The sequence below is a fragment of the Mastomys coucha genome, unplaced genomic scaffold (assembly GCF_008632895.1).
Source record: "Mastomys coucha isolate ucsf_1 unplaced genomic scaffold, UCSF_Mcou_1 pScaffold18, whole genome shotgun sequence".
NCBI lineage: Eukaryota > Metazoa > Chordata > Mammalia > Rodentia > Muridae > Mastomys > Mastomys coucha.
This window is the reverse complement of record NW_022196900.1, coordinates 5,987,275-5,996,754: the sequence shown is the minus strand read 5'-3', so window position 1 is coordinate 5,996,754 and position 9,480 is coordinate 5,987,275. Positions and strand designations below refer to the sequence as shown.

General features: G+C 48.9%; 1 protein-coding gene across 1 annotated transcript in view; it reads right to left on the bottom strand.

The window, feature by feature from the left end:
- Nucleotides 1-1,841: 1,841 nt before the first annotated feature.
- Nucleotides 1,842-9,480, bottom strand: part of Polr1e (RNA polymerase I subunit E) — a 14,682-nt gene continuing 7,043 nt past the window's right edge. Inside the window, exons 5-12 of the mRNA XM_031377282.1 lie at nucleotides 8,349-8,407; nucleotides 7,460-7,604; nucleotides 6,888-6,995; nucleotides 6,241-6,337; nucleotides 4,882-5,015; nucleotides 3,508-3,589; nucleotides 2,786-2,917; nucleotides 1,842-2,258 (exon numbers count right to left, since the gene is read on the bottom strand). Of these exons, the coding sequence (XP_031233142.1) occupies nucleotides 2,099-2,258; nucleotides 2,786-2,917; nucleotides 3,508-3,589; nucleotides 4,882-5,015; nucleotides 6,241-6,337; nucleotides 6,888-6,995; nucleotides 7,460-7,604; nucleotides 8,349-8,407 (917 nt within the window). The 3' untranslated portion in view covers nucleotides 1,842-2,098. The remainder of the gene's footprint in view (nucleotides 2,259-2,785; nucleotides 2,918-3,507; nucleotides 3,590-4,881; nucleotides 5,016-6,240; nucleotides 6,338-6,887; nucleotides 6,996-7,459; nucleotides 7,605-8,348; nucleotides 8,408-9,480) is intronic.

Genomic DNA, 9,480 nt, shown 5'->3' with positions numbered 1-9,480 from the left:
GGTGCTTCTGTGGTCATAACTTGGTCCACACATTTGTGGGAGGTTCAGTGACCTCCCTACAGGTACCACCACTTCCACTGTGAGACTGCAGAACTCAAGACTCTCAACAGCTTGGTCCTGCCATGGCTCAGAATTTAAAGCTGAAGGGTGCCATCTCATTCAGAAGCTGTAACGCTAGTCCTGCCTGGGGGCCTTTCTGAAGACAGTGGCCCTGCCTTCCCTGGGTCCCCTGCTGAGCAGAGGGTCTCAGGCACATGGACCTGGGTTACTAGCTCCGCACCTTAGTTCTTGCTGTACCCACCCCAGGTTTAAAACTGTTTTAGGATTTAGATTTTTCACTTTCGTTTTGTGTGTGTGCGTGTGTACTTGTGGAGGTCAGAGGACAGCCTTTGGAGAAGTTAGCTCTCTCCTCCCATGTGGGTTCCAGGGACTGAACTCAAGTTGTCAGGCTTGATGGCAAGGGCCTTTACTGAACACGAAGCCATCTCCTGGCCCTAGTATTAAACATTTTTGTCAGTATTCTTAGTCTTAAATTTTTTTCCATAGAGAATAGTTTGGTTTAACCCATAGCAGCCCGCCCCTAAGCTAAGGTAAACTTGCCTTTTAAACTCCCTTTCTTCTGGACAAGGGACGCTCCGGGACTGTTTCCTCTTGCTAACTTATCTTGTGTGCTTCTTGCTGCTTTTTCAAGTGATCATGTTTAGCCGAAAGCCAGCCTTGAACTTGTCTCTCCTCCCTCTCCCTACCAAATGCTGGCATTGCAGGCACGTGCCACCACCCAGCTCACACTGCATCCTGAAACACACTGAGCTGTTTCCCCGAGGACTGATTTCCTCTGTGTGGCATGGTCTGCGTGTGGTGAGGCCAGAGTACCAGGTGTCTTCTAGTACTCTCTGCCATTTTCCTCTGAGGCAAGGCTTCTCCTGGATCCAAGTGCTGGGCTGGCAGCCCGGAGGCCTGGATGGTTTTCATGCCTCTGCTTCCTCTGTTGGGAACATGGGTGCTGGTGTTTGTGGGACCTTTAACCTCAGAGCTCTCTCCAACCCCAAAAGACCAGTTTTTGTTGTTGTTGAGCCTGTTGCTATGCATGTGCACATGCCACAGCTGGCTAGTGGAGAAGGGACTATGTGTGGGCATCGGTTCTCCCTTCTCCTTGTGGACCCATGAGAGGTTTCTTGTAAACTTCTGTCTTAAACCCCCTTGCAGAACCATGGCCAGGGATCATTTGGCACTGCTAAAACCTCGAGCCTTTATCTGAAGCTCCCCTTCCAGACCCCAGAAACTTTATCACCAGCCGTGGGTCTGTTGAGGCCTGAATCCAAAACCAAGCAAGGCGCCAAGCTGACAGTTCATGCTTTCCACATGTGCTCATTCCTAGTCCCCACTCACTTGGCTAACATGCCTCTCAGCGTGGTCGAAACAGGGAGGAAAAGCTGTGGTTCTCACTTCCTGACTTGGCTATGCCATCAGAGTAGGCTGTTAAATTAGATCCTGCTGCCAACCCAAGAGAGCTACAGCCTCCTCCTCTCCCTACTAGGCCTTCTAGGTCCTCCTCTTTGTTATTTCTCTGTAGCTCTGGGTGTCCTGGAACTCACTCTGTAGACCAGGCTGGCCTCCATCTCAGGGATCCGCCTGCCTCTGCCTCCTGAGTGCTGGGATTAAAGGTGTGCGCCACCACTGCCTGGGTTCCAGGTCCTCTTTGTAAACTTTTGGCTCAAAGTTTCCAGCCTGGTAAGATCTTTTGACTTTAACTTCCCCAAGACCTTCTCTACCCTGTCTGTAAATGGCTCCCGAGGAGAAGCCACTTCTAACCACAGCAACATGAAAGGAGGGAGATGAAGTCAAATCTGGGCCATGACTTTAATATCTGCATAAGAGACACATGACTGGAATGCTGGCTTCTGGCCTGATCACCATGCTAAAGTAAGGCTTCATGGGTGTGGTGGAGCATGGTGGAGTCCCAGAGAGGCCCAGAATTCACAATCCTCCTGCCTTAGTCTCTTGAGTACTTGGGTTATAGGTATGTACCACAAGGTCCAGTCCACTTTCTTCTTCAAAAATAAAAACAGAAATGAACAGAAGTGGCTGTGGAAAACAGCTAGTTAATTTTCTTCCGCTTTGATTGTCGGTCTGAGGTCTGGGCCAGAGGCAGTGGGACAGACAGAGTGCCCAGTCTGTGATCCTCTTCCCTGCCGTCTGCCAGGGACACCTTTCTTTTGGAGATCTTAAGCCTCATGGCTTTCGCTATCTCAATCATCCTAAGGAAGAAACAAAACAGAACAAATGGAGAGAGAGCCCTGCGTGCCACTCAGGTCTGTGGGGCAGAGAGCACACTCACTGCTCCAGGCCACGAAGCGGGGGTTCTCTGCATCCACCCTCACTTCACCTTAGGTCCATGGAGAGTCCTGCCCTAGTCAGCAGCGATTCAAGGCCCTCGGGGTTATTGAGAACAGAAAGCTGTGGAGGTCAGGGCTAAAGCCCGGGAACCCTTTTTGGGAGGGAGCTCCTGAGAAGGTCATTACTTTCCACACCTTTGATTCTTCAGTTAGTTAGGAAATCAGTGAAGGACACTGAATGAATTCAATACCATGCTTTTCAAAGAGAACGCACTCAAAGTGTCACCAAGCATTCCTCCCTTCATTCATTGACAACTGTCTTCTGGTCCCAAGATTTTCCCATAAGTCACCCCCGTCCCTTAACTTCCTTCAGCAGAGTGTCATGCTCTAGGCAGGAGTAGGGATCTACCCAGGCTGCTGCAGGGAGCACCGTGCTCTACTGAGCTCACCTTTTCTCACTCAGCTTCAAGTCCCTCTGCAACATTGTTAGGTCAATCTGGAAGTTATTTATGTGCAGGGCAAGTATGACTGCATATGCAGTGATCTTGGCCTTCATAGAACTCGAAATCAAGTTCCGTAAACTGCAGAGTCAATGGAAGGGAAGGAGAAATGAAATTAAAATTCCATGTGCAAAATAAGGACACCAGTGGTTAATGTTCCCAGTTTGGGAGTGGGGGTCAAGCCACATAGCCTGCTTCTTCCAACGTGCCCAAGTCTCACAGTGAACTGTGAGCCATGCCATGTTTCCCCCGAGAGACAAAGAGTCCTGCCCACGTTTCCCCATGCAGTGTGGTAACGCTGCTTTCGTGAGTATGTTACTGTCTGCTCAGCAAGCCTGCAGGAAATCCACCACCCCAGACTCAGCGCTGCCCCTGCTGCTTCCACCCACAGGCAGGGGCAGGAAGCACAGCCCAGGCCAAGGGCTTCAGGCAAGGCCAGGACGCTGCCGGAAGTTCTAAGTCCCCACACTGTTTGCCCTTTTCTGCAGCTTTGCAGCCATCAGGGTTCACTTCACTGCAGGAGTCACAGCCAAAGACAAAATGAACACTACCGAGGGGACAACGTATGTGCTCTTTGGCACTGGATCTCTATGGACATGAAACTGCACATGAGCCCCACCCTTCACCGCCACCTCCCAACTGCTTTCTTCTTCTTACAAGTAGCCCCTGACCTGCCGTTGTTGTAAGTCAAGCAGGTGAACTGCTTCAGCAGCTTGGTGTTGATGATGTGCGGGATTCCAGGTCCTAAGGCACCTAGAACACAAAGTTGCACTGGATCATTGTCCTGGAAGGTGCAAAGGCTGCACATCCACTAGAGGGAGGTTGGGGGCGGGGAGTGTTGTAACGTCCAGAATCACACAGTAAGAGGAACCGGGGCCCCGATACCCTAGGCAGCCACTGTGAGGTCAGACAAACCGAGAGGTGTTTGTGAAGGGCGTGTGAGAAGACAGGACCACACACCGAGGAACACGATGAGCACGATACAATACTGGACAATAAAGCACTCTGCAGTCTGAACCGGTGAGGTGATGCCATGGGGGGGGGAAGATGTGTACCACCAAGTTCCAGGAGTCACAGTAGAGGACAGATTCCCCGGTTGTGCTCTGACAGCGGAGACACTAGGTAGGTGCCCCAACAGCTACCCACAAATAAATAAGAGCATGCAGGATGGAAGGTGGAAGGGACAGGAATATGGAACCTGGGAATTGAGCAGGTAGGCACACAGAATCGGTGGACAGGCAAGCCTGTGCTGAAAACCCCAGCTATCTCCTGCGGAGTCTCTAACTCTGCGTGGGTGTGGGTGGGTGACCACCACATGTGCTCCTGCAAACAGGTGCAACTGGATTTTTTTTTTTTTTCAAGCAAGGGTTTCTCTGTGTGGCCTATCCTGGAACTCACCCTGTAGACCAGGCTGGTCTCAAACTCAGGGATCTGCTTGTCTCTGCTTTCCAAGTGATCAGATTAAAGGCCTGTGCCACCAATGCATGGAGGAACTGGAATTTCTTACATTACAAACTGAATTCTCAGTCTGAAATAAAGTGTTATAACACTACCATGGGAAAGAAAAAAGAAAGAAAGAAATCACCAAGTACAATGGGGTATACCTTTAATGCCAGCACTCTGGAGGCAGAGACAGATAAATCTATGTGAGTTCCAGCCCAGCCAGGAATATACAGTGAGACTGTCCTACAAAACAAAAGCAACCTGCCCAAGCTTGAGAAGCAAAGCTCTGATTGCTCTGTCACTGCTGTTTGTTCTAACCCGCTCCCTTAAATTAACTCATTCCATTTGACCTGGATATAGTGTTTTTCCTAACAGAACAAAAGGCATTGATGTACTCTCTGGAAGCCCCATCCACCCTGTCTACATTTCCAGAACAGAGGAAAGAAATTCAAAGAGAAGAGAGCCCTGTGCAGCTCAGGCAGGCAGCGGGCAGGAGCAGGAGCTAGGGCAGGCTGCACAGATATCCATGGAGGTGATGTGAGAGCTGCAGATCAGTCAGCACCTGGAAATAGCTGGGATAACAAAATGCCTGTGGGCCTTACTTTTCCCTTTTATCACTTTCTGAGCTCGGAATCTGATGAGGACGTCTAGGAACCAGATGCAACGGGCTTGCTGGTTCCGATGCTCCTCATCGGCTGGCAGAGACTTCAGCATTTCTATGACGAAGGAGCAGTGGCTAAAACAAGGAAGGGACACAGCAGCATGTAAGGGAAAACAGGCTGTCAGGAGCCACACCCCTCCCCAGCACACTGTCCATACACCTAGAGCAAGAGGGATAGGGAGACCCGCCCTAGCTGGGTGCACAGGGTTTGATTGACAGACTTCACCACACTGAGTAAGGTAGAACAGCAATAGTGGACAACTCCTAAAATCAACCTCAGGCCTCCACATGCACCAGCACACAAACACATACATACACAAATACATATGCTTGCATGCAGACATGTATATACACACACACACACACACACACAAAATCAAAAAAAAATTTTGAAGAGTAGGGCTGGAGAGTTGACTCAGCAGATTACTGCTGCTCTTGCAAAGGACCCTACCTAGCTTATTTCCTAGGACTCTCTTGGGCCATTCACGACTGCCAGTAACTATAGATCTAGAAGATCCAATGGCATCTTCTATTGGCCCCCATACCCATGCCATATGCATACATATACACATACAAAATCTTATAAAAGAAAAGGAATAATTAGAAGAAAAGGCTTGGCTGGAGAGAAGGCTCAGCTATTAAGAGCACTGACTGCTCTTCCAGAGGTCCTGAGTTCAATTCCCAGCAACCACATGGTGGCTCACAACCATCTGTAATGGGATCTAACACCCTCTTCTGGTGTGTCTAAAGACAGCAACAGTGTACTCATATAAATGCATACATACATACATACATACATAAATTAAAAAAAAAAGAAGGCTCAGAACTAAGAAATAACTTGACCATCATTTTAAAAAAGGAAAAGTTGTTTTAGTGGCAAAAGAGGGATAATCTCTCTGTTATTTCAAATACGTATACAATATTTAGAATATACATATTTAATTTTAGTTGAGTTTGTCAACATGCTGTCACGGAGAAGCTCTGCTTTGGGTAGTGCCCAGGCCCATGCCAGCCTTTGGGCACTGACAGTGACACTCAGCATCAATAAACAGTGGAGGCTGGGACTGGCTTTGGTCCAGACTGCAGCACTTCCTGCAGTCTCCTGGCTGCAGGCTCTACACACATAAGTACTCCTCTTGAGAGCCCAGCATCAGAGCCCGCCCCTTCATTCCAAGGCTGAGCAGACCCCACCCATGTCACTGCAGGGGGCTGCTTTCTGAGTGCAATCAGCACTGTCCTGCTTTACATCTGACTTTTTTTCCCTTTATAACTCACTAAAACCCCATCTGCCCAGGAGTACCTGTTCTCTTCAATCATCTTCAGTATGTCTTCCGACGTGACCTTTCTGAAGGCTTCGGATGGGCTCTCAAGAGCATCATACTCAGCCGGGGACAGAACTTGTTGCAGGTCAAGAACATGACTGACCAAAATGGAAACCCATTTGGGAGCTACATCATCCCACAGGGCCTCATTTCCCGGGTAGGAGAGCGAAGGCTCACAGAGAAGGGATTCACAGAGACAGCAGGGCAGAGCTCAGGGACCTGAGTCTCAGACCCCAGCTTAGGGGTCACTTCCTACCTGCCCACTCCCCCTTCTCTCCTTATCAGAGCATCTGTCAACAGTATCCAATAAACCAGACACCGAGCAGGAAGTCCTAGGTTCCAACCCTTCCTTCAGTACGTCTGCTCTAGACTTTGATACCAGCCAACAGTTTGGGAGAATGACCCCCACGGGGCTAAGTTGTGTCCCTTTGTCCTACAGGCCCTTCAGTGCTGAGGAAACCTAACTGCCCAACCTCTTGCTAAAAGCTCTAGGACACAGGTAAAGGTTTGGACATCACATTTGTTAACATCACAGGATGGTGACCAACCTTACAGAGTCTGGCTCTGCCAATGTATATAAACATCATAGCCTGCAAATCAGACACCTGCTCATCAGCAAGGATACTGTCTTCGAATCTATACACGTCTTCTGGCTTGGCTGCATCAGCGTAGCAGGGAGGAAGGTAGAGCGAGTCATCTTGCAGGTCATCTTGCATGGCATCGTTGACCAGAGCTTTTCAATGAAGGGAAATTCATGACAAGTGTCAGCCTGTCTGTCGGGTTTCAGGCTCCCCAACATGGCACTATGCAGTGGAGGCCACATGTTCTGAAACTCGAATCTGCACCCCTGCCAAGACCTCAACTGTCCATCAGGCTGATGCAGAAGGTGAGTACAGTGTTCTCCCTCAATTAACTCAGAACAGAGTCAAAGAGATGTGTGCCCCTAAGTAATTACTGCACAAGCAGAGAACCCTGACCAAGAGCAGGGCTTGCACACTGCCCTTCCCAGGCCCGTCTCCTCTCCTTGACTGAGGACAGGTTGGTGTCCCATGTGTCTCCTGCCTCTAGAGTCACTCCCGTGAAGGCCCTCAGCAAGCAGCAGGAAGGAATCCAGCCTTAAGGCCCACCGTTTGCATCTGTGACCGCTCTCAAGCCTTTGCAGGCGCAGTCTTTCCCCCCCAAGCTCCTATTGCTTACCGTTCACACCCTTCGTATCAATGATATTCTCTGCGGCTTTAGCTACTGTGAGGTTCAAAGATTCGCTGCCAACTTTGTTCATCCTCCTGGAGTTCAGGGACCGCTTCTGCTTGGTGCTTCCAAAGGCTTCAATGCAAGAATCCAACTGTGTAAGAAACAAACCCAGTTACTCAAGGACCTGCTAGGCAGCATGGCTGTTCCCAGCTGTGTGAGCACCAGCAAGCTCTGGGCTGCCTGAGCCAGGATTACGTCACCGCCAATCAGACTGAGTCCTTTCTCATGCTTGTCCATCTCAATGTGCCGTTCCACATCAGCCCTGGGGTTCGCTGTACTGACCCCCGCTTACAAATCAATAGTTTCCCATCAGTACAGAATGAAGACTTTACTAGAATGAGGGTTGGTAAACCTGTGGCCCATGGCCTACCGATCTCCCATTCTGTGCTGATAACAGACATTGTTAATAAATCACTGGCCCTCCCCAAGCCTTACTATAGTGTGTTCTCTTTTCAGTGGTCCATGCAGCACTGCAAAGTCAACCTACGACCCTGCGGTGAGACCGCTTCTCTAAGAATCCTCTAGAGTGAGAAACTCAAAGATCTGACTTTGTTTGTGGGAGTTTCCAGGCACAACCATTTTCTATACTGTGAACCAAAACATTCAAAGTTTTCTACCTATCAGCCTAGAGGACAGGGAACAAATGCTGACATTAGTGGTTCCGTTCACCAGGCTAAGGCAGCAGCTGGTCTGCTCCCTGGGAGACTGGAAGGCTCTGCAGGTAGCAACCATGCAGAGAGCCACCAACCAATCGAGCTGGAGCAGCCAAGTTCAAGGGGACTATTACACAGATGGGAAACCAGGACTGGAAGGAACCTCCTAAACTGTCACTCACCTTGTCCCTGAAAGTCTTGTTCTGATTCTCCAGAGGAGGCTCACGCTCAATAGCATCTTCTGTAGAAACATGGAACAGGAAGAGAGCAGAGTGTGAGGTCCACAGATGTGTATTCTACTATTTTTTTAAATGGGGTCTTACTATGCTGTCCACGCTGTCTTAAACTTGTGAGTTCAACCAATGCCCTGGTCTCAAACCCCACATGCAGGGGCCCTGCAGGCATCAGCCATTGTGCTTAGCTCTGCACTGCCTAAAAATCTTAAAACTGCTTAGTGCTAATTTAACATTAATCAAAGAAAAACAGATTTCCTTATTCCAAGATTCCCCTAATATGAACATACACTGTGAATACTGAATGTCCACCTCAGTACACAGTAGGAGAATTGGGGAACAGGTCCTCCACTCCAGCCTCTTAATTCATAATCAAGGAGACGTGAGGCCTGCAGACACAGTGACTAGCCTCACACTTTTCCAGGCAGGCCAGAGAGGATCAGAAACCAAGCACTTGGCTCTTCCCATAAGTAGATTTGCTTTGCTGGTCAAAGACCTAGCAAAGGCAGGCATAAACGTGAAGCAGATTTTCCCAGGCCACTTTCAACCTTCCACAAAGGACTCAAGTAGACAGCAGTATCACCCAGCGGGATTGTAATGCTCTGGCCATGCCGGAGTTAGCTCAGTAGTGGGTCACCTGCCTCAGCCAAGTTCCAACAGGGGTTTACAAAAACAAAAACGGAGTAACAGTGAGCATGAATTAATTATGTGGTGCTCATGAAAGGTGTTTGGAACAGTGGCAAGCGCACAAGGGCCCAAAATTAAAGTTGTGCATGTGCTAGGCAGAACAAGCCAGTATTCATAAACTAATAATCAAAAGATTAAACAACTTCAGAGCCCGAAGACTGAGCAGCTAAGATAAGAGCACTTGGTGTTCTTGCAAGAGGACCCAAGCTCAGTTCCCAACATCTGCATGGTGGCTAACAACCAGGATAACTTCAGTTCTAGGGGCTCTAATGCCCTCTTCTGCACAGACACACATGCAGACAATAGACCCATACACATAAAATAAATATTTTTTTTTAAAGATTTATTTATTTATTATATGTAAGTACACTGTAGCTGTCTTCAGACACACCAG